Source organism: Vipera ursinii, assembly GCF_947247035.1.
Source record: "Vipera ursinii genome assembly, chromosome: 11".
Lineage (NCBI taxonomy): Eukaryota > Metazoa > Chordata > Lepidosauria > Squamata > Viperidae > Vipera > Vipera ursinii.
The window spans coordinates 12,735,966-12,763,896 of NC_139524.1; the positions used below are offsets into that span (position 1 = coordinate 12,735,966).

Consider the following 27,931-nt stretch of genomic DNA (forward strand, 5'->3'; position numbering starts at 1 on the left):
GACCACATCAGCGGCGGCGGCGGCGGAGCCGGGGCCAGGTCGAAAGCCGGCGGGGAATCGAAGGCCGGCAGCTCGGTGCAATCGGGCGAGGCCAGGCCTTCCGCGGGGGCCCCGTAGACGCCGTAGCCGTTGCTGGCGGGTCCGCGGTTGTGCGGGAAGGCCAGGCCGGCCGCCGGGCTGGGAGGGCTGTAGTCGGCCAAGCGGGCGCTGCCGCCTCCCCCGCCGCCGCCGCCGAAGTAGGAGTCGGTCGAGGCGCTGCCCAGCGAGCTGGAGCTGTCGTTGCGGTAGCTGCAGAAGGGCTTGCGGACCGGCGTCGGGGTGATGCTGCTGGAGGAGGAGGAAGAAGAGGAGGAGGAGGAGGAAGAGGAGGGCGGCGGGGGCGGCGGGGTGGGCTTGCTCCAGAGGCTGCCGGCGCCCCCTCCGCCCAGCTCGAAGCCCACGTCGGTGCCGTTGGCGTGGAAGTCGTTGTCGTCGCTCAGCTCGATCAGGCCGCCGGTCCGCATGGCGATGTGAGCCTCGATCTCTTCCCGGGCTCGGTCCACGTTCTCCGGCATGCCCGTCACCTCGAAGACCGGCTCCTTGTCCCGGCTGGGCGTGACGATGTAGGTGTGCGTCTGCTGCTGGATGCGCTTGATGGTGGCTCCTTTGGGGCCCACCACCAAGCCCACCACCCGGTAAGGCACCCGCACCTGGATGGTGGTCTGGCCGGGCAGGTTGGGCGGGCTGGGCACCGAGCCGTTCAAGACGGTGTTCTTGTTACGGGAGGCGCGGATCATGGAGAAGTGTTCCGCCGCCGAGATGATCTCCCGCCGAGCCATGGCCACGTCTTCCTTCCTGCCCGTTACCACGAAGAGCGGTTCCTCCCCCCGCACCGGCGTCTTGATGTAGGTGTTGGTTTTGGCCCTCAGCGCTTTGATTTTGCAACCTGGAGAATAGAGGAGAGGATGGCGGAGGGAGGGGAGGAGAGGGAAAACGGGTGGGGAGAAAAGAGCCGGTTACACCTCCATTTCGGGCGGGGGGGGGCGACGCGCGGAGAGGGACGGCGATGCAACCTGTCACCCGGCCAAGCTATTGTCCCTCCGTTTCCCCCCACCTCGGGGGCCGCGGAGTATGGAGGAGGAGGAGGAGAAAATCAGCCCCAGATACACACGCCCCTCTCTCCGCCTCGCCGCTATTCCCATTGGCCACCGACGGGCGCTTCGGCGAAAATAACCAACGGAGCAAAAAAATAAATGAAATTTAAAAAAAAAACAGTAAGCACCCCCCCCGCTCCATCTCTTCGCCCGGCAACGCTGAGCGAGAGGAGCCCGCAACCGGTCCGCGGACAGTAGCACGCTCGCTCGCTCACCCCTCCGAAAACGAGGGACGAACCGACAAATAAACGCTAAGAGACGCATCCGGAAGTGTGTGGGTCACCTCTCCAAAAAGGTGCAAGTGCCACCGGCCCCAACTCTCTCGGCAGGGACCCCCATTGGCAATGCGGATTGCCCGCCAGAGCCGCCCCGCGGTTCGTCCCGGTGGCTTGCGAGGGAAAGCGTCCCCCCCCCTCGCGCGTGTCCAAGAGCCGAATAATAGCAACCCACGAGCTGGGTGGAGCGTCCCGTTCTCTCCCCCCCCCACACACACCCCTCCCCGTGCAATTGATTTGAACGGCCAGAGGTTGCTTGCCGCTAAGCGAGTCGAAAACACATCTGGCTGCCAATGTTGGCTCCGCCACATTTCTGCACTTTTCTTTGTCTGAGCCGCGGGAAAGGAGGTGGCGGTGGTGGGGAGGGGGGCGTTGCGAGCGGGCGCCCGCCGAGCCCAGCCTTCCTTTCCGCGGCGGGCGAGCCAGAGCTCCCCTCTCGAGCCCACCGCCGGCCGAACAAAACCTGGAAGAGGCGGTGGCGGAAGACCTGCCGCTCAACTCTCCCCGGTTCTCACCGCCACCGCCGCCACCACCACGGATGCGCGCGCTGACACACACACACACACACACACACACAAACACACACACACCCCCAAGTAAAGACAGCCGCGCAAGCCCACCTTGCCTGCCCACGATCTCGGCGACGTGTTCCGAGCTGGGCACCGGGACGCATTCGGTCATGTTCACGCTCTTTTTGCGCGGCTCGTTCTCGAAAAGGGAGCCCGTCTCGTCGCCATCCAAGCCGAGGAGGGAGAGTTGATCCAAGGCGATCTGAAGGGCTCTTTGATCATCCAGGGTCTCTCCTCCGCCGCCGCCGCTCCCATTCCGCTCCATGTCCGCAAACAACGAACTGGGCATGGTTAGTCCCGCTGGATCGTGTGGGGATCGCAGCCTCCCTCTTCCTTTCCTTTCTGCTCTCGAAGCGGGGGCGCGGGGGGGGAGGAGGAGGAAAGGGGAGGAAAAGACGCGCCCCCCCTCCCCAAACCAAAAAAAAAATAATCAGACACAAAGGAAGAAGCTATAAGGCGGGTGGCCGGTTCATCGGCGGCGGCGGCAGCGCGGAAAGAAAGCGGAGGCGCACGAGCGCGCCTGCTTCGGAGAGCAAATCCTGGACGCTGACCGAGATGGCAAGCAGCCTCTCCCCCGAATCGCTGGGTTTTTCTTCTCCCCAACTCTGGTTTCCTTGCGCCTTAAATATATATATCTATATCTATATATCTCGCCTTCTTTCTTTCTTCCTTCCTTCCTTCCTTGTTTCCAATGCAGTCCGGTTTATAAGACGCTTTCCAAGAAAACACCCCCCATGCGATTTTCCCACCCCAAGCTTTCTCTTTTTTTCCTGGCCAGCCCGGCGCGCGGGGGGGGGGGAAGAGAGGAGAGGGAGGGAGGTGGCGTGCAGAGAATGGAGGGAAGCGCGGCGATGCTTTCGTCCTCCCCCCCCCTCGAGTTTTTCGCTGGCCACAATGCCCGGCGATGGCACCGTTTCTTTAAGGAGCCCCTCCCAGCCACCACTCAGCGTTTTTTTTCCCTTCTTCTTCTCCCCCCCCGTCCTTCTCCCCCTCCCTCTCTCTCTCCTTCTCCTCCTCCTCCTTTCTTCTGTCTGAGCCTCTGCTGCAGCCAGACAACGCGGGGGGGGGGAAGGAAGGGGGAGGGGAAAAAAATCAGAGCGCCGCAGCGTAAGAGTCCCAGAACCGATAAAAAGCAGGGGGGGGGAACGGGGGGGGGCGGGGAGGGACGGAGTGCGCCCGCGCAAGCCATGACCGCTCCGCGCAGCCATTGGCGTAACCCAGAACCAAAGGGGCGGGCGGCAGGGCGCCCGCCCCGCCCCCGAGCGAAAAAGCTACTCTTCTTTGTTGTCTCCATTCGGGCGTCGGAGATTTCTTCCTTGGCGCTTTATGGTGGCGCTTCGGCATCAGCCCTACCGGTCTGCGCGGCGCAGGCAAGGGCAGGGCCCTTCCCGCTTCCCCAAACGGGGCGAAGGCGGAGGGGGCCAGCCCTGTGCCCTCCCCTCCCTTCCCTTCTCCGAGCGCCACGATCTTTCTCCCCAAATGGGGGAGGCGAGCATGCCGATACTCGGCGGCAGCAGAGGAAGGAAGGAAGGAAGGAAGGAAGGAAGGAAGAAAGAAAGAAAGAAAGAAAGAAAGAAAGAAAGAAAGAAAGAAAGAAAGAAAGAACCAGGATCTCTCTTCCAAGCGGGGGGGGGGGACAAGCCGGGCTTGTGCTTTCAAGTCGGGGGGGAGGGAGGTAATTCGAGGGAGGAGGAGGGGGGGAAGACCCAGATGTCAAAGGTGCCGCGTGCGGGGAAAAGGTGACAAGAGCTGCCCTGCCCACCCACCCACCCACCCACCCGATCCTTTGCAGGCTTGGAAGAGGGAGGAGAGCTCTACGGCGCTGGGGACCTTTCAACCCTCTTGATTACGCGCTTCAGATCGTTCCCATAACCCCGGGGCACGGGAGTGGGGAGGAGAGACTCGGTGGGAGCGTGCCTCCTGCGCGTCTGAGTTTCTGCGCTGGGCTCCGGGGAGAATTTGGCCCAGGGTTCCAGGGCAGAGGGGCGTGTCCTTCCGAGGCAGACCCGCCTTTCCCCCCCCCCTTTTCATTCTTTCATCCGCTCTTTCGTAAACTTCCCAGCTGCAGGGCCATCAATAAAACACCAGGCTTGGGCACGCGCGCCCCTGTGGCCCGTCCGGTGGCATCGCTGACCCCCGTGCTGCACGCGTAACGTACAGAATCGCCCCAAAGACGGCGAGGGAGGAAGAAGCCCTAGCAGGGGGAAGAAAGAAGCCAGCTTCTTCGTTCGGCGAAGGGAGCCTACGTAAACCAGGCCGCCCACCCGTCCACCCACCCTTTACAATCGGCCAGCGCAGCAACTGCACAGGCGCACGCCCGTTCTCTGCGCAAGAAGCGGCGGCAGTGGGCGAAGATGCCAAGCCATGAAGGACAAAGGGGGTCGGGGGGGGGGAAGGGAGGATCTGTCGCCATTCGAAGAAGCGGGGAAAGGTTTCCTTATGGCCCATCTAACCCCGTCCCCCCGTCCCCAGATCGGGGTCCGAAAGGCACTCTTGAGCCTTGCTCCTCGCCGGGGCTTGCACGCGCGCGCGCACACACGCACACACACACACACCCCACCCCGACCCCATTGACATGAACTTTGGGACATGCGTGCTTTTGCGCATCGCATCCCGTGCGGTTCTGGAAAGGGTTAACGCACGGGGTTGGAAGGAGCGCGCGCTCCTTCCCATTCAAGTGGAAGGCTCCTCCGCCGGGGAGGCGTGGCATCTTCCTCCGGTCGAAGTGTGTGTGTGTGTGTGTGTGTGTGCGTGTCGCTCCGCCTCTGGGAGCCACGTGCACTTTGCGCTGGGGGGAGGGAGGGAGGGAGGAGGAGGAGAAAAGAGGCGGGGCCGTTGGAGACGCTTTAGTTTAGACAAAGAAGTCCATGGCTTATCCCAGGCTTCTTTCCTGGGATAAATAAGGAGGGGAGGGGGCTCTTGTTTCCCTCGCCCTCCGCGGGCCCCCTCCGGGTTAAAAGTCGTTCCGTCGGTTACCTGGTCGATTGCACGCTTTTTCTTGCCCCCTCTTTCTTGGGCGTGGACTCCTTGCGGGGTCTGCAAAAAAAAAAAAAGGCAAACGCCACGCGCCCGAAGCATGTGGGGGGGGGGGGGGGAGAAGACTAGATACAGTGTTTTTCAACCTTGGCCACTTTAAGATGGGTGGACTCCAACTCCCAGAATTCCCCAGCCAGCGTTGCTGGCTGGGGAATTCTGGGAGTTGGAGTCCACCCATCTTAAAGTGGCCAAGGTTGAAAAGCATTGGACTAGAATGCCAAACAAACTTCAGATCGTTGAGGAGAGAAAGCAGCAGCAACAGGAAGAATGGAAGTGCTTCCTTTGCGGAAGAGGCACGGAGCCGCGAGACTTTGCCCAAAGCAACAACTCAACCCCCGATTTGGCCCCGGGGAGCAAAAACGTCAGCCGATAGAAGGGAATCTTTGTGGCTCGGGGTTGATCGGTGGGGTCCTGGGTGCTCTCGGAGCTCGGTGCCTTTTTTTGTGGCGGGCGTCTCGTGACCCGACTAGGTAACATCATCAGTGCCGATGTCAACGTGCAGCTGGTAAGAAAGTGCTTTCTGCTGCCTCACCAGCTGATCAGAGGGAACAGGAGGAAAAGGGCTGCCATCAGGTTGTTGCGCTGAAGGTCTGGATCATCGCACACTGACTTCGGGGCCCATCTCTCTCTCTCTCTCTCTCTCTCTCTCTCTCTCTCTCTCTCTCTCTCTCTCTCTCTCTCTCTCTCTCTCTCTCTCTCCTTGCAGGGTTGTTGTGCGGAAAAAAGGAGGAAGGATTTGTTGGACGTGTTCAGTGCCTTGTCTGTAAAAAGAACAAATGCCGGAACTGAAACGAACAGGGTAAAGCAAGATGAACAAATCTGTGCTTCTCGGAGCCATTTTTTCCCAGAGTCAAACATTAAAAATGGAGTGGGTTTGCTATATGGAATGGAAAGGCATCAACCATCCATCTAATCATCGTCAAGGTAAAGGCCTCTCCTCTGTCCAGTCGTGTCCAACTCTAGGGGGCGCTGCTCATCTCTCTGTTTCCTAGCCAAGGAGCATTGTCCGAAGACACTTCCCTGGTCATGTGACCAGCCTGACTATACACCCGAGGTGCATGGCGCTCTGTTACCTTCCCACCCAACGGTACCTATTTATCAACTCACATTTGCATGCTTTCAAGCTGCTAGGTGGGCAGGAGCCTGAGGCAAGGGACGGGAGCTCACCCCATTGTGCAATGTTCAAGTCTGGAACCCGGGGTGTCAGTTTCCCGGCTGACGAGCTCAGCATCCTTGACCTTCGAGCAAACACATGCACATGCGTGCGCATACACACACACATACACACATATCATAAGACTCCACTATTGATAACAATCACCATCATCGTGTCATCTCCTATTCAGACATAAATTTCAAGCCCTAGAAGAAAACTTTTGGCTCTCAGTCGCTTCCTACCCTACATAAATTGGAGTCCACCTAAGGCAGGGGTAGGCAACCTTGGCTCTTTTATGAGTCCTAGCCAATTTTTATAATCGTCTTTATAATGTAGATCAGGGGTCCCCAACCCCTGGTCCGTGGACTGGTACCGGGCTGCAGCATGCCAGCCACTGATCCGCAGAAACAAGCAAAGCCCCATCTGCGGGATGCAGGCAGCACAAGAAACCACGGCCCCTCTGGTCCACGGAAACGCCTCTCTCCACGTAACCGGTCCCTGGTGCCCAAAAGGTTGGGGACCTCTGATGTGGATGCCTTTTAAATGGGTATGCAATATTCTTCTTCTTGAGGGACAGTTGTTTCCCCTCTCCCCCAGTTAAGTGGATTGAGGAGGGTAATGGAATGTGTTTTCCTGTATTACCCAGCCAATTTTCCAGCATGTTTCACATAACTTCCTTTGAAAAACTAATTGTGCATTTGCTATACATTAATAATCAACCACATACCTTAAAGACCTGGATTGGTTTCTATTCCTTTTGAGAGCCCACTGTTTCTCTCTTCTTGGTGTAATCTAACCAAAGTCAAGCACTCTTAATCCTATTGTTTTCCAAGGCAAGGATTTGAGAGATGTTTATTTTAACTCTTCCATTTAAGCGAATGAACCATAAATACACCTAATGGCGCACTCAATTAACCCAATTTTTTTTCTGGGAGTTTATGACATACTGAACTGTAAATTGACCGCACCGGCTGAGTTTGCACAGGACACTAGGCTAAAGTGTGCATGGCTAATCTGTAGATTAGCGTTGTGCAAATAAAGTCAATATTGCCCTTTGTTCTATGTATAATATCAATTTTGGGCTACAGAATTCTAGATATCAAGAAAAGAGCTGGAGAATATTATTTGCTGCTATCTGGTGGGGATCTGGCTTTCTGAATCCCGAATTTCTAAAGCCAAAGTGCCTTCAAATAAGTCAAGACAAACTCCTGGCGATGCACTGGACACATACATTCATTTTTCTTTTCCATTATAGCAGCAGCCCCCAACATTTTGGGCACTGGGGGCTGTTTCCATGGAGAGCAGTTTTTCCTCGGACCGGGGCGGGGCATGGTTTCATGCGATGCCTGCATCCTATACATGCATGGGATGGCTTTTGCTTGCTTGCACAGCCCAGTTCCTGGCAGGCTGCAGACCAATGCTTGTCCACGGTCTGCGGGTTTGGGACCCCTGTATTATAGCTCAGTGGCTGATTTTTCATTGTCTTCTTCTTGGATTCGTCTTACTCTATGGAGATTCTCAGTCATCCAGGTCCTGGTTGTCCCGAAGGTGCTTTTTCAAGAGGCCACTGGACTTTCTTATTTTTTCTTTGAAGACGTTCTGCTTATCATCCAAGAAGCTTCTTCAGCTCTAATTAGATGGTGGAAAACGGAAGGATTTATATGTCCTTGCAGATAGCTGGTCATTTGCATTCTTTTAGGCTGAGGCCATTTGGAGGTCTTCTAGTCCAACCCTCTACTCAGGCAGGAAGCCCTATGCCATTTCAGACAAGTGGTTGTCCAATCTCTTCTTAAAAAACCCCCAGTGTTGGAGCATTCACAGCTTCTGGAGGCAAGTCATTCCACTGGTTAATTGTTCTCACCGTCAGGAAGTTTCTCCTTAGTTCTAGGTTGCTTCTCTCCTTGACTAGTTTCCATCCGTTGCTTCTTGTCCTGCTTTCAGGTGCTTTGGAGAATGTTGTTGTTAGTTGCGAAGTCATGTCCGACCCATCGCGACCCTATGGACAACATTCCTCCAGGCCTTCCTGTCCTCTTACCATCTTCTGGAGTCCATCTAGGCTCACGCCTACCGCTTCGGTGACTCCATCCAGCCACCTCATTCTCTGTCATCCCCTTCTTCTCTTGCCCTTCACCTTTCCCAGCATTAGGCTCTTTTCCAGTGAGTCCTTCCTTCTCATCAGGTGGCCAAAGTATTTGAGTTTTAGCTTCAGGATCTGGCCTTCTAAAGAGCAGTCAGGGTTGATCTCCTCTAGGACAGACCGGTTTGATTGCCTTGCAGTCCAAGGGACTCACAGGAGTCTTCTCCAGCACCAGAGTTCAAAGGCCTCAATTCTTTGGCGCTCAGCCTTTCTTATGGTCCAGCTTTCACTGCCATACATTGCAACTGGGAAGACCATAGCCTTGACTATACGCACTTTTGTTGACAGGGTGATGTCTCTGCTTTTTAGTGTGCTGTCTAGATTTGCCATGGCTTTCCTCCCAAGGAAAATGGCTTTCCTCCCAAGCTTTGGAGAATAGCTTGACCCTATTTTCTGTCTAATAATGAGTTAATGTGACTTTTGAAGCCATAAGATGCTGCGCATCTGAAATTCTTCTGAATCACTTACAAAGCATAAAAAACACCCCACTAGCAACACAGACTTTGTCCATATCACTCAGAATCAAAAACTGGCCAATGTCATTTCCCCCTAAGGCAGGCGTGTCAAACTGCCAGCCCGTGGGCCAGATGCATCATGCCAAAACCGCATCCACCCCAGCTCCAGCAATGGGGGAAAAGTCATGATACGTCGCGACACGTCACGTGACATTGCGAGTTTGACACCCCTGCCCTAAGGGTTTCCCTGGACTCAGTTTTTCTTTGAAGATCTCTTCTAGTGGATTCATTGTCCCATTGTGGGCCATTTGAAAGACGGAAAAACTCCATTGTGGAAAGAAAGTAGATTAATCCTGAAATTGCCAATCAAGGATTGGACATCTTTTTCAGCAGATTTCCATGGATTATTTTATCATAGTTTTCTCCACAAATAGATACTGCCTATACATACATATATACTGTACATATACATATATACATACATACATATATATACATACACACACACACACATACAGTATATATATAGTGCTTTTTTATAGTTACACATTTGCACGATATAATTTTTATGGCAGCCGTAAGTTCCTGTGATGGTTGGCTATCAAACCCAGTATGGACGGTGTCAAAAAGTCACCGGGATTGGCTTGCTAGCATGATCACAGCTCCGCTTTCAGTGAGGAAAAGCACCACGAGGACTGAAGAAGACCCTGTGTATGTCCAGAACGTATTTCTTTTGTGCATCCATCACGACAAGATGAGGACAGCCCACATACCGCCCTGAAACTAGGACAAGATGGCAACGAACAACAGTGTACCAACAAGCTTTGTGTGTGATGATCTTTCTCTCCTGTTTTTGTTGCCTGGCAGAGAGTAGAACAGACTGCTCGGCATGCGATACAAACAGGAACAGGTTTCCCATGATCAGGGCTTCAGATGAAAAGCCAGAAATAAATTATAATGCTGAGTGTGTTTCTGGAAACTTAGGCCCCAATTATGGTGAGGTCACATGAGGAAACGTTGGTTTTCCCTCCCACCCCCTCACCTTGTAGCATTGGGGTCAAGGGAAATGTTCAAGGAAGACAGGATTAAATCTGCCTTATGCATCGGCATCCTGCTTAACACAGGCATTGCCATTTGTATTGCAAGCTGATTTGCTTTCTGGCTCCTGCCTTTTGAGGCATCAGCTTCCTTCACTTTCTCAAATGCCCTGTAAACCGCCCTGAGTCCTTCGGGAAAGGGCGGTATATAAATCTAATAAAATCTAAATCTAAAAAATCTTAATACCGGAGGGCAGGATGGAACCGATAGGCAGCATGGAGCCCACAAGCACCTTCCATCTTGCCCGCCAAATCTCCAGGCCCAATGCAGCTTATTTCCCCCTGTAAAATAATAATTCAATGAGGAGTTGGCCAGAGGCAAAGCGAAACCAACCAGCCAAACGGAGAGACCCCAGGATAACAGCAAAGAAAAAGAAAAAACCCATTTTGCAAGGCAGATCTTACAGGTGAGTAAGACATCCCCCGAAAATAAGACCTGATGCCTCTTTTGGAGGCAAAAATAAATAAAAAATAAAATAAAATAAAATAAAATGAAATAATGAAATGAAATGAAATGAAATAATGAAATAAAATGAAATAAAATAATAAAATAAAATGAAATGAAATAATGAAATGAAATAAATAAAAAAATGAAATGAAATGAAATGAAATAAAATAAAGACCCGGTCTTATTTTCGGGGAAACACGGTATGCACAATTTAGCATTTGCTGAGCATCTTCAAATAACGGCTCTGGGAATCAGTATTCTTAGAAGACAAAAAAATAGCAGACTGTTGCGGTGCCCGTGCTTTATTTTGAAAGAGCTTACCTACTCAGATAGGGCATCTTGGGCTCTAAAATAGATGGGGAGGAAGCAGAAGAGTTGGGAGGACATCTTCACCACCACCACCACCACCGTTTCTACGCCCCACTTTCTGCTCTGGGGAACTTTCAAGGCAGCTAGCAGAATTTAAAACCATTGAACACACAAGCAATACAATAATTCGCTTGATTGGCACAATGTGTTTTTGAGTAAGTCAGTCCGCGCTGGCAAGCCTTTTGTGAGATGAGTCATTAGTGTGGTGGTCCCTTAAGAGTTGACCGCAGGTTCACGGCACCTGATCAATTGAGCAATTCCTCCGTTTCAATCGGAGCAAGTCAGGCAATTCCTAGAAATAGTCCAGAACCATGAGAAAGGAAGGTGGAAGGAAAGAGAAGATGAGGATGACCAGAAGCAAGGAGGATGGAATCAGCTGCAGTAATGATGGAGGCATTGTTGGAAGATCTGAAAGACCACATTAAGGACAGATCAACATTGAGAAGACCAGTCTAGGTCAGGGGTCCCCAACCCCTGGGTTGTGGACCGGTACCGGGCTGTGGCATGCCAGCAACCGGTCCACACAAACAAGCAAAACCCCATCCGCAGGATGCAGGCAGCACATGAAACCACGCACTCTCCAGTCCATGGATAAACCTCTCTCAACGTAACCAGTCCCTGGTGCCCAAAAGGTTGGGGACCTCTGGTCTAAGTGATTGATAAGAATCGATATGACTTTGTGTAATCAATCAATCAGTCAGTTCCCAACATTTTGGATTTTAGTTCCCTGCTATCATTGCCAATAGAGCAAATCTCTATTCTGGAAGCTGCAATCCAAAAGCAACCAAGAATCCCATTTTTTTTTAAAAAAAAAACTATTTTAACCAGGCAGAATTTACTGTTTAGTATCTGATAATCTGTTTATTATCTGATAATCGGTTTCTGCTGCTTTCCTCCAGAATTTAAATCCCCAATTAGTTTATAGCCATGGGACTGTCCTAATCAATCTATCCTCCCAATGCTAGTTAGATTCAATCCTGTTTAGCTTTTTCAGGATAGCCAAGGCCAACCACCTAGGAAGCTACTGCAAAAGGTACCAGCACCGTCTTTCTTTTCTTAGACTTAGACAAACCCTCTTCTTACAATGTTGTTTTGGATGCAGTTTGAGTGCAACTTTATTCTGCAAAACATAAACCAAATGCCCGGTCTGTTTTGTCACTGCCTTCCCACTTCTTAAGGAATTAACCCTGGAGGCATTGCCCAGAATGTTTACAGAAAGAGGGAAGCGGTTGTGCCATGTAACTGGAAATCGCCCTTTGAACAGCTGCATCCATCTAGGCTGTGGTCCTTAAATCTGCCAAGCTTTGCTTTCTTTAGCAATGCCTCTCCTTTATTTTGTTTACAAAGCATTTCGGCTGGGTTGAGAAACACTTTTCATCGGTGGGCACAGAGATGTCTCTGGGATTAAAAGTGGATGAAAACTTTCAATAGATAGATGTTGGTTCTATGAACTCCAATCACAGGGTCCATCTCTTGCTCCATGATCATTACAGTGGGCAATGATATAGGGCAGAAGTGGGGAAATATGACCTCTTCGTGACTTGTGGACTTCAACTCCCAGAATGCAACAGAGAGCATGGCTGGCTCAGGAATTCTGGGAGTTGAAATCCACAAGTCATAAAAGGGCCATAGTTCCCCATCCTTGGTATAGGGTCATTGATTGTCAATGCTGTCCTACCTCAAGTTTCGTGCTAAGCCATGGCTTGCTGCAAACCCATACATCTCATGAAGTCAAAATCCGTAATTCCCAAACCAAATTCAACCACAATGGTTACTGTTAAGCAGAGCTCCTAGACCAGGGGTGTCAAACTCAATTTCATTGAGGGCTGCATCAGCATTGCGGTTGCCCTCAGGGGGCTGGGTGGGTGTGGCCTGGGTGGGTGTGGCCTACTGGGTGGGCGTGGCTAGAGTGCATATGGCCTACTGGGTGGGCGTGGCCAGCTCTACATCATTTGCATCAAGGGTGCCTATAGGGGCCTGGGCAGGAGTGGGACAGATCTGGGGATCTCTGGCAGAAGGAGGGTCTCTGGGCCAGGGCCAAGGCAGTGGGGGCCGTTCCCTCACTGTTTCCAGGATGGCTTCGCGGGCCACATAAAACCACTTCGTGGGCTGGATCTGGCCCCTGGGCCTTGTGTTTGACACGTCTGTCCTAGACTTATTCTCCAAAGCAGCAGAGAGCAGGGCAAGAAGTAACAGATAGAAATTTATCAAGGAAAAACCCAACCTGGAACTAAGGAGAAATTTCCTGACAGTGAGAACAATTAATCGATGGCACAGTGGAACTGTCGGTGCTCCATCACTGGAGGCTTTCAAGATTAGATTGGACAACCATTTGAACAGGATGACCTAAGGACTCCTGTCTTAAGCAGGGGGCTGGACTAGAAGACCTCTAAGGCCCTTTCCGGTCCTTTGATTCTATGTCCTATTTCAGGCTAAAGTTTTTCCAACCATTCTTAGAGATGGTAGGGATTGAACCTCCACATTTCTGTATGGAAAGCCTGTCCTCCATTGCTGAGCAACTGGATCTTGTCAGGGAAAAGGTGGTCCTTGATGCTTTCCGAAGACGTTACCTGGTAACGATCCTGGGCCAGGAAAAAACCTGGTCTAAGACTTCCCTGTTATCTATAAAAGATGACAACATTCAGCATAGAACTCATAACAATTCCCAGAAAACATTAATCAGAGACAGTCCAAAACAGAAGAAAAATCTAGGAAGGGATTAGGAAGCAAGGAGACTGCGGAAATGCATAGATTACATAAACGTTGATGTCAACTTTGGGTAGACAAGGGGTTAAAGGGCAGGTGGTTTTTACTCAGGGAAAATAAAGTGAGGGGTTTTTCGTGTTTTTTTATCTTTAAGGGGATGATAGCATTCTGGGAAACAGCCTTCTCAAACAGGAGGCTTGAGTTGTTAGGCCGACTGTTTGGGGGAAGATTTACAGTGACAACAACTTTTGGAGAAAGCGTTATATCTTTAAAGTAATGGAGATGTCATTTCTCAGCAAGGCTTCGTTGGTTGCAACAGTCTGAATCATAAAAGCCTGGAACTTAAATTATAACAACAAAGTCAAAGCTTACTCATTACAGCTTCAGAATAATAAACTGTCTCTCCAATCCAGGATGTTATCCAGAATTTAATTCTCGGAAAAGTTTAGCCAAACCACCAACAGGACTGATACAGTCCTAGTTTATTGGAAAAATTAAGTCTCAAACAAACATGCATACGTTATTTCTCAGCAGGTAAGACAAGCTCAGCTTGTGGGTGATAGGACTGAGCAGGTAGCGTCATTATTTAGGTTAGGGAGGGAGGGAGGGAGGAAGAGTGAAAGGGGGGAAAGGAGGAAAGGAAGGGAGGGAGAGAGGGAGGAAGAAAGAAAGAAAGAGAAAGAAAGAAAGAAAGAAAGAAAGAAAGAAAGAAAGAAAGAAAGAAAGAAAGAAAGAAAGAAAGAAAGAAAGAAGAGAGAGGGAGGGAGGGAGGGAGGGGTCAGATTGCTATACTAAAAAGTAGAAAAATAAAATAAATTCTTGGAAAATAATTTATCCATCTATCTCAATCCTGGTGGCCTTCTACCTATGAGACGACTCAGAACTGTGGTGCAAACACATCAAAAGGAAACTAAGCTGTAAAACATGATCGGACCAAATATTCCTCTGAGCGGTAGCAAATTTCTGATTCATTCTTGACAGAATCCTAATATTGTCACATTGGAGAGTCCAAAAATTCAAACGAGGCCCGTGTGTGGTGTGCAAGCTGTGTATTTTTCTTCTCTAAACTAGAACCTATCCCCCTTTCCACACTCACACAAAAGATCTTCTAGTGTAATGTTCCAACGGTGTCATGGCAGCCAGACAAAACACCAACGATGATCAAAGGTCATACCAGGTATCTCGGGCTGCAAAATCATCTAAACTGTAGTTCACAACAAGTTCATCTATTCTTTGACTCTTTCTCTGACACACCTAATCTTTGCATGACTGAAACATCTCTCATAAACTACCGCAGTGATTCATGAGGAACGATCTACCTGCCTGCGTTGAAGGCAAACGCAACGTGATGGGACGAGCAGCAATGGACAAGGTTCAAAGTCATTCAGTCTCCGGATCATGAGTCAACCATCACAAATGAGGGATGGAAAAATACATTTGGTGACGAGCCCATTCAAGACCCTTTAAAGTGCACTTCTCCATAGCAGCCCCTGCCCCCTGGAACAAGATTCCTTGACAAGATCCAGATGACTTTAGAAGAAGGTGAAAATCTGGCTCTTCACTCAGGCCTTGGTGAGAGGAAGGAGATCTGTCGCTTCTTCATGCTTGCTATCTTCTATCTTTATCATTTATTGATTTGATTGCATTTTTTTTTACTGTTGTGAGCTGCCCAGAGCCATTGAGAATCGGGCGGCATACAAGTGTAAAATAGGTTATGCTTGGTTGTACAATCAGCCAGAAGTTTAGATTGGATTTGGCATTTTTATTCACTTATCGAGTCCTTCTCAAGAACCCGAGACAGGAAGTTGTTTGATGATATTAATGGTATCGTCACAGGATGCAAGCTGTTTCAAGTAGAGCTGCCTTTTGCAATTGACTAGACTTGAATTTGTCAATGCCGCTGGTGTTGAAATGGTGCTCCGGTTGTTTTGGGATTGCACTCAAAGCACCTATTACTGTCGGTACTACTTTTGCTCTCTTTTGCTGCAGTCGTTCTATTCCTATTTGCAGGTCTTTGCATTTTGTGATCTCCTCCAGTTCTTTCTCTTTTATTCTGCTGTCTTCACGTACTGCCACATCCACTATTTAACGTTTTTGGTTGAAACATCCAACAAAAGGAAGGGAGAGCACACTTTTCATAGAAAGGATTCAGGTTGCAAATATGCCTTGACCTCTCCACCAATTTTGAAGAGGTGCTTCCAGACACAGTTGGTTCATCTGACCTAAGATGGTGAGCCTGAATCTGTTCAAGTGTAGTAACTTCCATGTCACGGAGGACAGAATTAAATACTTTATGTCCAGCATAGTTTTATTTCTATATGGGTGATGGAATGTCAGGGGAATGTGAAGCTGTCATAGTCCTGGGCAGGGGAATTTGCAAGGAACGGTCAGGATAGTGTTCACAACAGCGCAGTCAAAGCTCTGCCTGTTTCTTTGGTGCAATGCACCATAACAGCAACCCTCTTGACATTTTGTTTTTCACCAGATTGTTGATCCTGAATAAGTAGAAAGCATGAGAAAGAAGCTCAAAACAATTCAGCCTTGATTGTATTAGGTACCAGTTGTAGAGCAGGGCTTTGACCAACTGTCAAGATTCTTTTACAATACTTCCCAGCTTCACTGGATGAGGTCAAAGGGTTTCCCTGCCCAGTCGTGTCCAATTCTAGAGCACAGTGCTCATCTCCGTTTCTGGGCCAAGGGAGCCAGCGTTGTCCGAAGACATTTTCTGTGGTCGTGTCGCCAGCATGGCTATATGCCAAAGGCACACGAAACTGTTATCTTCCCACCGGAGTGGTACCTATTAATCTACTCGCAGTTGCGTGCTTTTGAATTGCTAGCTGGGCAAGAGCTGAGACAATGAATGGGAGCTCACCCTGTCATGTTGCACTGGAGTCTCAAGCTTGGGCTGCCAGCTTTCCAACCGACAAGCTCAATGTCTTTAACCGCTGAGCCATTGCACCCCCATTACTGGATGAGGAGGAGAGGCTAAACCACTAGATCTTTGCGACAGGCCAGAGTAGTGTCCATCTTCTGTGTGTTCCTGTGTGGCAAAAGAAAGAAGTCTACCTCAGTTTTAGAGTGAACGGGGCAGCATGAGCAACGCTCATCTGCCATCATCATGCGCCACATACTCCCAAGACAGCTTTGCTAATGTCAGACGTGTAACTTGAGCTGGATCCTTAGCATGCTTCTCCTTGCATTCTTTCCCTGAGATGATCTTATTCCTTTTAAATGCACTTTCCCCCCTTTAAAAAGACTCTGACATGTGTCCATAGCATCACTGTTTTTCCTGCTCTTGCTATTTCTCTCTCTCTCTCTCTCACACACACACACACTCACACTTACTTAGTCACTTACTCACTCACTTCCTGGTTTTTGAGCTCTTATGGTGATACCCTTTCAGGACTTCCTGAAGTATGATCTCCATAGCTGCCCACAGGAAAAATCCGAATTGCAGCAACACGAACACTATAATCCATGTCTCTCATTCCCTTTTGTTCTCCATTTCCAACAGGCGCCAATGAATCCATTTGCACACTGTATGAAGCTACGGATCGTTTAATTATCGCCATGATCAGATGCCAGGATATAAGTGAAGTTGCATTGTTTGCAACGGTTGCAAGGAAGGTACCAAAAAGCACCTCTTGACAAACAGTGATGTTAATATTAGAGCGTATGTATGGAACAGAGAGGAGTGCAGTAATTTTAATTGCATTTTGCTAAAACCTATGGCTGCAAATACATGTTCGAATGCAACTAAATGCTCTAGTCTAGGTTATAAATTCGTGTTTTCATAACCAGAATAGCTAGCATTTCACACAACACCAAACCAAAACCAAACCAACTATGTTATGACTTGTCACAATACATGAGTCAGGTCAAAATATTGTCCACAAAAGTTATCTTTTTCTCTATTATCAAGGAGAAAAGCCATTTTCCTTGAAAGTAAAGGATGGGTTTTCTTGGTACTGTCCTGAAGCTTTTGAGAAATAGGAAACCTACAGTTATTGGCAGTAGCTGATTCAGGAAAAGTGCCATCGGTCAGTAGATGAGAGGAGATTTTTCCTCCTGTCTCCCTGCTTCCTTATACGCTCCAGAGAAAGCCATAGACCTGTGGATATTTATTATTTACTATATACAGCTAGTTTGATCTAGTGCAGGGGTCTTCAAACTTGGCCTTTTATGACTTGTGGACTTCAACTCCCAGAATTCCTCAGCCAAGCATGCTGGCTGAGGAATTCTGGGAGTTGAAGTCCACAAGTCATAAAAGGGCCAAGTTTGAAGACCCCTGATCTAGTGGTTAAGGCACCAGGCTAAAACTCAGAGGACCATGAGTTCAAGTCCAACCTTAGCCAGGAAAGTCATCTGGGTGACCTTGGGCCAGTCATTCTCTCTCAGACCAACTCACCTCACAGGGTTGTTGCTGTTGTTGTGGGAAAAATGGGAGGAAAGAGGAATATTAGCTATATTCAGTTGTTTATAAAAACAATAAAGGCGGATATAAATTAAATAAATATCCCTCAACGTATGAAATCCAGGCATCTGGGGTCTAAAAGATTTTTTTTCCCTATCAAGAGAAGGATCTAAAAAGGTACTTCTGTCCATAGAATCCTCTACACCAGGGGTCTTCAAACTTGGTCCTTTTAGGACTTGTGGACTTCAACTCCCAGAATTCCTCAGCCAGGCACGCTTGATAACACTTCACGGCCTTCAATCAAATCAAGCTTTTGAACCTTCTAAAAACGGTAACTAAGCCGATCATTATAAAAGTCCAAGAGGGAGAAAGATGGCCCCTTTGTAATGATGGGTCTCTAACAGGCTACCAAACCTGGTTAGCAAACACCGGGAGAACCACCAAAGGCGGCAGCAATCATAGACAGTCCAAACGTGGCTGCCATCTAGTGGTTAGGTGGATTTATGCAGCCCAGCTGGGATAAGCCTGTGAAATACATTGTTGTATTTAAAAGAGGTTCCTTGCAGGAGAAAATGGCATTCTTTTAGACTACTAAGTCGACAGCAAGCAGTGCTGATTTTCACAGGCTTATAAATAGCCCTGTCTGGCTGTTTCATCCTCTGGTAAGCAATAATCACCTTCTGTTTATCACATAAAATAAATTTTAGGGCCAAGCATAAATTGCAAAGATCTGGAAAAATGCTTCAGCCCTTACCAAGGTAGAGCAGCCCTCTGCAATTTATGAAAGAAGCCATTTCTGCTTTAAGGGTTGTTTTATAGCATACACTCTTTAAAGCAGCAGCAGCACCTTTTTTTTTTAAGACTAGCGTGGAAATTCAAAACAGTTGTGGCTGTTTGAATTCGTACCAGAACTGTGCTTTGTGTCAGGCTGATGCGTTTCTGATTCATGTTCAAAGCCTGCACAGCCCCTGCCATACATACGCAGAGACACATAAGTATCATTTTTCCCCATTTAGATCATACATGACTAATGAAAATATTTAAACTTGTAAGCCAGTGAGATTTTCGCTCCTTTGAGCTTTCGCAGATCTGCTTATGCAGCTCTTCCCAAGATGCAGATTCTATCTCAAACAACAGACACAATTGAATAAGGAGCAACCAGACATTGGGAAGAACTGTGAGTTGTATAAAAAAAAGATTTAATGCTTGGCGTCTCGAGCTAGGACTGAAAAAAATAAATAATAATAATCCTGCAGGAGAACGAGGTGTCCGTTTGCCAATCCATAGCTGAATCCACTCCTAGTGCCAAAGTAAGGTTTGTCAAGCAAGCTTCAAATGCTGGGTTCAGATCAACCAGATCGCTGTAATTATAGTTTATAGGCATGCTGGCTGAGGAATTCTGGGAGTTGGAAGTCCACAAGTCATAAAAGGGCCATGTTTGAAGACCCCTGGTCTACAGGGACCAATGGTGAGCCTCCTCAGAAAATCTCTGGAGCATTATTTGGTATCTAAGCCCTCTTTATTGCCAGGTCAGTACAGAGCTAGCTCACCTCCTATGGTGTACCTTGGAAAGCACACAATCGTGAACAAAACAGGGCTAGCATACTGGCAGCCAAACTATATTAGCCTTGTACTCTCCTGGATAATGTAACATCGCTATACGCAAAATAAACAAATAAATAAAAATGGCTAGGTCAGAATATCTTGGAAGCGGGCAATTGGCATCTCTCCAGAGGCCAGCTGTAGGACAATTCCCAACCAGCCAAACTGGTCTGACCAAAGATGATGGTTTTTCAGACTTGCCAAATGCGACAGGGTTGGCACAGACGCTCAAAAGCAGATGGAGAGGCTATTGCGTAGCCCAGTCTGTTTTAGACCCCAAGATGCTCTATCTAATCAAAGCGTCGAAAACTCCCACTTCTTCTAACTGTCCAGTTACTCCTCGACTTACGTTTCACCCAATTCACCTGGATTTGAAGTTTCAACAGTCAGGTTCCTTCTGCAATCCAATGACCAAGCTTCCGTCCCTTGGCAACACCGTTTTGTAGCATCCCGCAGTCACATGCCCATATGTCAGAGGCTACCTGTGCACCGTTCATTTGTGTTCTCAGATACTCAAGAGCTGTTCTGTTGAATATCTGGAGGGACTCAATTTCTCCACTGTTGCTCCATTTTAACCGGTGGGATGAATCGCTCTGCTTTCAATGGGATTCGCATCTGAGGAGACGGTTTCAGGAGGGTTGTAGGAAAGTGGTAATCCAGCGTTTAAAGACCGCCTTCCTTTTCACAACTACCAATATTTTCCCCATCTCTTTCGCTTGATCCGCTTGCATTATTCCATTTTAAAAGGTAAAAGTAAAGGTAAAGGTTCCCCCGCACATGAGTGCTAGTCGTTTCCGACTCTAGGGGCCGGTGCTCATCTCCGTTTCAAAGCCGAAGAGCCAGCGCTTGTCCGAGGACGTCTCTGTGGTCATGTGGCCGGCATGACTAGACGCCAAAGGCACACGGAACGCTGTTCCCTTCCCACCACAGTGGTCCCTATTTTTCTACTTGCATTTTTACGTGCTTTCGAACTGCTAGGTTGGCAGAAGCTGGGACGAGGAACAGGCGCTCACTCTGTTTATTTTTTATTTTTATTTTATTTTAATTCCATTTATATCCCGCCCTTCTCCGAAGACTCAGGGCGGCTTACAAGCTTAGCAGTAGCCTTCATTCTATGTATATGCCTGCTTATTAGGGCTTTCATACACCCCCCAAGCGGCATTATTACAAAGTCAGCTTAATTGCCCCCAACAATCTGGGTCCAATCTGGGTTACGCGGCACTCGGAATTTGACCCGCCAAACTGCCGACCTTCTGATCGACAAGCTCAGCGTCCTAACCCACTGAGCCACCGCGTCCTGAAACTAATAACCGCACTACAGTGTCAGCAGCACACTGTTAATGCAACTGCACCAGAAGCATTAATTTACCTGTGTCCATCTCCCAATTTATTAATGTGTTTCCTCATTTAGTTAATGAGGGCTGGATGCCCTCTGCTGGTATATCTCTGTACTTTATTTTTTATCATACACTTCCCGGTACTTTTGTTCCAAGCTCCTGTTCATTTCCAGCAATTATCCAGTAAAAATAGTGAATTGTTCAATCAACACATAGAGCAGCACTGAAAGATTAGGCAAAGGAAAAAAAAACCCATCTCCCTCCATTACTATATTTTCAACTAATCTACGCCAACCTTCCATTTTAAAGATAAATTACTTTCAGGAAATACCTTACTTTCCCTTCCCCCAGCTAAATAAAACATTGGAGGGATGACAAAGGCAGGAAAAAGACATCATGCAACCTTCTCAACTGGATTAGGCCCCTCCGCTCTCCCACTCCCAAATCCCACAAAACGATTAACCCTTGCCCAGTTGTTTTTAAGTATGATTTATTCTGTTTTTATTTATAATTGTTTGCAAGGCTTGTAGCCAATTTGGGATGCTATCCTAAAAAAAAAAAAGGGCAAGATACGGGATCCTGCATGGTTTGCCAGTACACATCTACAGCTCATTAAATGAAAAAATACCAATAGTAGCAGCTAAGATAACATCATTATCAATACCCAAGTAAAGGTTTCGACATTGTAGGACATTTTTTTGGGGAAAAAATAGTTAAGCTTGCGTTGTCCCAGTTATTCACCTTATCCATTATCTTCTCCTTCTTGCTAGGAAAAAAAAAATAGGGTAGCTTAGAGAATCATTGGAGCTGAAGTCCAACATATTGCAGAAATGATTTAGGGAAAGCGATTGTAGAACACCTAGTCTTACATTCTGTTTACTATAGGTATCTACTATAGCGAGCAGTTATCCTTTCCCAAAGTTGTTCCATTGTCAAATTTTAGAGAGATGATCTTAATGGAGATTATAGATTATGATGATGATAGCCAGTCTCAATAAAAGTAATTTTTTAAGCGTGTCATGAGTCATGCTAGATTGTCTAAATTTCTTTTTTATTTGAACTCAAGGATGATCTGGAATTGTGAGACATTTGGTGTGATACATGCAAGAATTATTTTTTATCATAGTTCAGTTTGGCTGGAGATTAATAAGGTTAATAGAGATAGGCGCTCTTGGCGCGTAATTGAGAATTTGTTTAGAAATTAGAGGTAAATACTAGATAATATTTTTTTTTGAAATTAATATGAATAAGGATTGGGACTAAGAAATTTCATTTAGCATTTGAGTTAAGCTCCTTTTCTGTTTTCTTCTTTTTTTAATCTGTAATATTAATATTGTTTGTAATCATTTTACATGAGCTAGAGGGTGATAGAATTAATAGTTTATTGTGGATAGCATATGGATGCTTATGTTTGTTTTTCGCTTTTATACCCTGTATTTAGCGGGGGGGGAGGGGGGAATGGGGGAGAGGGATAGGGAGGGTTAGATAGGGGTGGGGGAGGGGGGGATTGATAAAGTTAAAATGTACTGTAAAACGTTTTAAATAAAAAAAAAAGTAATTGTAGCCTTCATGTGGAGTTGATCTCCTGGTCTGGTCTAATTAGTGGGGCTAACACAAGGTTCCTGAAGCCACATCTTAATTTTTAACCCCAATTTTATCCCTTCATGTGCCAGATCTTCAGTTAATGCACAGATCATCTCTTGATTTTCTATTTTTCAAACTAATGACCAAAAAATCGATAAGAGCAGAAATTTTCTTAAAACATACGGTAGATTTATTTCGAAAGTAAGCAGATGTAGCCCCTTCTGATGGACTGACTGAAACTACCGTAATTTCAGCCAGGCAATAGGTTCTACTTCATAACTGCGATGGGAACATTGAAGTAGCAGCAAAAGGGGGAGGTTTTGATTTTACTAATCATCCCTTTTCATACACAGCCTGGAGAATCAACCAGATGGAATTCCTGCTGTGTTTTCCAGCAGATCTTAGTAACTCAAGGTAGCCAACTTTTAAATGTAGCCCATCAGAAAGCTGCCAATAAGGATTTAAGTGTGCAATTTGCTGTCAAGGGTAGCCTGGGGCATTTTTGGAGACCGAAATCCAAATATAGTATAATCCAGCTCCTTACCAGTCGAAAGACGATGAAACCCAGAAAAGTATCTTTAAAACATATTGAAGTTATTAGCATCCAGCAACTAAATGCAAAGGTTGTTGCTGATTCCAAAGGTCTCCGTTTCCTTGCCACATTTCTGACTAAACCTCTTCCTTCTCTCCTGATCATTATAGAGCCAGTCATACTTTTTTTTGGAGCAATGGCTGAATTGACTCCAGCTAGCATATTTAGTCTCCGCCAAGGGTCAAGGAGCAGCCAGTGGTTGAACGCTGTGGAGAAAAAACTAGGGGACTATAGATTCTAGTCCTGCCTTGGGCATGGAGCCACTTGGGTTACCTAGGAAGAAGCAGGCAAGGAAAAACCACTTCTGAAAACATTTGCCCAGAAAACTGCAGGGACCCATCCAAGCAATTGCCAGGAATCAAGAATGGCTCAAATGCACTTCCCCACTCTCCAGATCAATTCCTATCTGACTTTGTAAAAAGCTAAACAGGGTCAGATCTGATTAGTAGGTATATGGGAGAACGTCTATTGGAGATTCTCAATCGTTTAGGTCACGGTTGTCCCAAAGGTGCTTTTTCCAAAAGGCAATTAGACTTTCTTGGGGGGGGGGGTTTCCCCCCCTCCTTGAAAAAGTTTCGCTTCTCAACCAAGAAGCTTCTTCAGTTCTGACTGAATGGTGGGGAATGGAAGGGCTTATATTCTTGTATTCTGTACCTGGTGGTTAGCGCTCTGAGGGTATGTCGTTCAGTCAAAACTGAGGAAGCTTCTTGGATGAGAAATGAAATTAAGAAAGTCCACAGTTGCCTTTTGGAAAAGCACCCTTGGGATATGTATATGTATAAACCCATCTCTTTAAGGAAGCGGGCCTGGCCTGATGGGATGGGGTGGGTTTGTTATTATGACTTTAATTTTAAATTTGTACTATTTGTACTATGGGCATTGTTTAATCATGTTTTAATAATTTTAACTTTTGTATTTGTCTTTTACGTATTGCCCTGTTAACCGCCCTGAGTCTCTTGAGAGAAGGGCGGTATATAAATTAAATAAATAAATAAATAAATAAAATAAATAAATATGGGAAGCCCAGCTGTTGGGTCAACTGTCTTAGAGCAAATAACGTCCTATTATTGTCATGAAAACTATGCAAAGATGCAAACCTCAGAAGCTGACCCAGACTAGAAAGTGGGGCTTTACCTGAAGGGCATCATTGTGGCTGGAGATGATGGAAGTAAAAGGAGACGAAGCGGTTAAGGTGGGTAAGAGAGAAGCTGGGAACCTGGGAGTTCTAGTTCTGCCTTAGGCACGCAGCTAGCTGGGTGACCAGTCTTTCTCTCTCTCAGCCTTCGGAAGGTGGAAATGGCAAACCGCTTCTGAAAACGCCACTTAGAAAGCTGCAGTCATTTGTTCAGGCAACTGACAGACGTCAACACCGTTTCACAGTGTGCCGAACAGACAGAAATGGCTACGACCCGTAGCCAACACAAGCAGGAATATCTCCTTCCAATCAGCAACTCCAACCCAGACATTTACACAGCACTCCCATAGCAATCAAGCCTTTTGACAACAGCAGAGGCTATTTTAAACTTGGCTATCACCTTGGGAATTGTGGTTTGCTCACCCCATCAGAAACCTCTCCCCCCCCACACCTCCCTTCCTTGAGAATTCTCTGCCTATGAAAATAGCTTCCAATCAAGACCACTTTCCTCAAGGGGGCCACAGAGATGGAGGAACCCAGGAGCAGTCCTTCCCCCCCCCCCACCGCCTCAGTGCCCCCCTGCAAAATAGGCTTCATTGATACCAGCTGAACTTCAGACATTAGGCAGAAAAAATAATTGCTGAGTAGCTATGCTGTCTGGGCTAAGAACACAGGATAGCCTCTGAGGGCTCCATCGTCATAAACAAAGAAAAACCCTTGCTTATCACACTCTCACTATTGTGTGTTTCTCCCCCCCCTCTCCCCCAGTTTTCTTCCTTCTCTTCTAGAGGAAGGAGCAAGAACACAGAGAGAAAGATAGAATATTCCCCTCTCTCTTCCCCCCCTTCCCCCCCCGTCTCCCATACGATAGTAAATTTGGGAGCTTCCCAAGTTGCCAGGCCCTGAACCCCCCTTTAGAAGTCCATCCCCCAAAGCACCAAAATTTGCTAATTTAATCCCAGCTATTTGAACAGCTAGTAGGAGGTAGTAATAACTGGTGGACCTGGGTGTAAACAGCTGCAAATCAAAAGTGTACAGCCTGAGGGTGCCCATGGTTTGCTTTCAAATGGGAAGCTTTGTCTTGAAGGAAAGTAATCAGATCCACCATGTTTAATCATAATTAAAATCAAATGGAAAATTGAATTCAATCCAGGTAATCCAATTTTCCTCTGAGGCCTGGATTGTAGCTCCCCAAGCTGGCTATTCAGATATGGAGTAAAACAACAACAACAACAACAACAACAACAACACACACACACACACACACACACACAAAGGAAGCTATTTTCATTGGCCTTTGGAACAGCTAAGCCTGGGTAATTGTTTTCAATGGATGGATGGATGGATGGATGGAGATAGATAAGAGATAGGATAGGATAGGATAGGATAGGATAGGATAGGATAGGATAGGATAGGATAGGATAGGATAGGATAGGATAGGATAGGATAGGAGAGATATAAGACAGAGAGATGAACGGACAGACAGACAGACAGACAGAGCAATATAAACATGATACAAAGAGAGTCATGTTAGTCTATGATAGCCAAAAAATCAGAAAGAGGCTAGTAGTACCTTTTCCAATTAACAAATGTTATTAAATGGCATAAGGGTTTTTTTCTGTGCCGGTTAAGGATTGCAATAAAATCTTTTGTGACACAAGCTTTTTGAGCTTCAGCTCACTTCCTCCATGCTGAGTTCTTAGGATATATGGCTGGGCCAAACAATGGAGACTATTTTACTGAACTTCCAACAATTGAAAAACTCCAGTAGACTTTGAGCCGTGTCAGATTCTGGGTGCTCCCAAACTTTGTTAATTGACTTCATTCATCAAGAAGAACAAGGCTCCTTTCTTCTTCTATCAGGTCTTCCGTAGGTTGCTTGGTCCAAAATATCATCCCTATGGAATTACTGATTTTTTTTTCCCCCAATTCGTTCCTTCTCAACCACTCTCTTGCTCAATGCATAAACATATTCTTCTATATGTTTATGTCGTATTTAGCTACATCATCTTTGTCTCGATAGATGCAATAAACCAGAGGAAAAACAAGTGGCAGGAGAGGAAATTTTTTATTTTTTATTTTAATCCCATTTATATCCCGCCCTTCTCCGAAGACTCAGGGCGGCTTACAATTTAAGCACAAACCAATGTGCTTAGCAATAGCCTTCATTCTATGTATATGCCTGCTTATTAGGGCTTTGCCCCCCCCCCCAAGCGGCATTATTACAAAGTCAGCTTATTGCCCCCAACAATCTGGGTCTTTAGCTCCTATCAAGGTAGGCCTGGACTCAGTTGATTCCAGACTGCCTGGGGGTTAGATGTGCTTGCGAATGACGGCCAGTTATAAAATGTGAATTACCAAAATGCTACCTGCCACCCCTTTAACCTCCCTTCTGGCACAGCCTACCTTATTACATTTGCTTCCGTTTGTCTTCTGGGCAGGTGGGCACCCTTGCAAATAAATCCCTGCTGAATTCTCACCCATCATTTTTAATTTCTATACATCGCTCTGGGGTGAACTGGGGTTCAAATGCATTCTCAGAAATCAAGATGAAGCTGATGGCCAATGCGTTGTTTTAAAGCTTGCCAGCCAACTTTATCTTCTGTCCTCCAAAAAATAAATAAATCCCAAAGCCTTCTTTTTTTAAAAAAAAATTGAAGGCTGACAGGTGCAGAAGCCTGAGGAGGCACCCAGAAAGGTGTTGGGAACATGGATAAACAGTACGGAAGCCATAAAGAGGAAGCTTAAAAGGTAAAGGTTCCCCCGCACGTGCATGCTAGTCGTTTCCGACTCTAGGGGCCGGTGCTCATCTCCGTTTCAAAGCCGAAGAGCCAGCGCTTGTCCGAGGACGTCTCCGTGGTCATGTGGCCGGCATGACTAGACGCCAAAGGCGCACGGAATGCTGTTACCTTCCCACCGGAGTGGTCCCTATTTTTCTACTTGCATTTTTATGTGCTTTCGAACTGCTAGGTTGGCAGAAGCTGGGATGAGTAACAGGCGCTTACTCTGTTGCAAGGCACTTGGGATTCGACCTGCCAAACTGCCGACCATCTGATAGACAAGCTCAGTGTCCTAACCCACTGAGCCACCGCGTCCCTTAAAGACGAAGTTACTCCCTTTACATACATAAAAGTCTTGCACCGTGCAGAAAGGAGCACAAACACTGGGAAAATGAATGTAAATGAAGCAGATGCTCAGTTCAGACAACTAAGGGGTGGGGTGGGAACTCTGACTTAATTCCTTGTGCGCTTCCAGGGGGTATCTGACTAGTCACTGTGGGAAACTGGATCCTGCCTTGGATTCAAGCTTTGGTTCAATCCCAAAAGTTGATGTTCAGAAACACTGATGTTTACTGCATAAACAATCATCCGTTAACTCAAATTAACCCAACCACATGTGAGACAGATGAGACTTTTTATCAGTCCCAGTCTAACAAGCAAGCAAGCTTGGGAGAACGCCTGACAATGCCCAAGGTTCATTTGTTGGCTGACATGTTTCATTTTCATGGGAGAAACTTTTTTTAATGGCCTCAACATTAAATTGGAATGGTTTAACTCCTTATTGCAGTGAAGAAGAGAATCAACCTGGTGCCATGTTAAGCGTGGGATGTAAGTAGTCTGTCATGGTTCCGACAGATAAAACTCTTCAAAAAAACTTCCAGGCATTGTTTACCTTAAAGAATCTTTATTTGAGTAGCATAGCATCGGCACTAATCGAAGCCTAAAACTGTTCCCTTCTCCTGAGCACATAGTATCAAAGCACAATTCCCTCCTCCAATTAACAGTCATAAATCACATTCCCCAATTAGTTTGAAATGCAGGCTTTCCCTCCAGTTCTCCAACCCGCCCATTCTTATCATCTCTTATTTCAATAACCTTGGTTCTCA

General features: G+C 47.1%; 1 protein-coding gene and 1 long non-coding RNA gene across 3 annotated transcripts in view; one reads left to right on the plus strand and one right to left on the minus strand.

The window, feature by feature from the left end:
- Positions 1–2,651, minus strand: part of MEX3B (mex-3 RNA binding family member B) — a gene marked incomplete at its 3' end in the record, with an annotated part of 3,348 nt that extends 697 nt beyond the window's left edge. Inside the window, exons 1-2 of the mRNA XM_083371132.1 lie at positions 2,029–2,651; positions 1–925 (exon numbers count right to left, since the gene is read on the minus strand). The exon at positions 1–925 is cut by the window's left edge and continues 697 nt beyond it. Of these exons, the coding sequence (XP_083227258.1) occupies positions 1–925; positions 2,029–2,266 (1,163 nt within the window). The 5' untranslated portion in view covers positions 2,267–2,651. The remainder of the gene's footprint in view (positions 926–2,028) is intronic.
- The window catches only part of LOC310645575, a 590,514-nt gene that overhangs the window by 128,124 nt on the left and 434,459 nt on the right, over positions 1–27,931 (plus strand). The gene's annotated exons all lie outside the window — the stretch shown is intronic.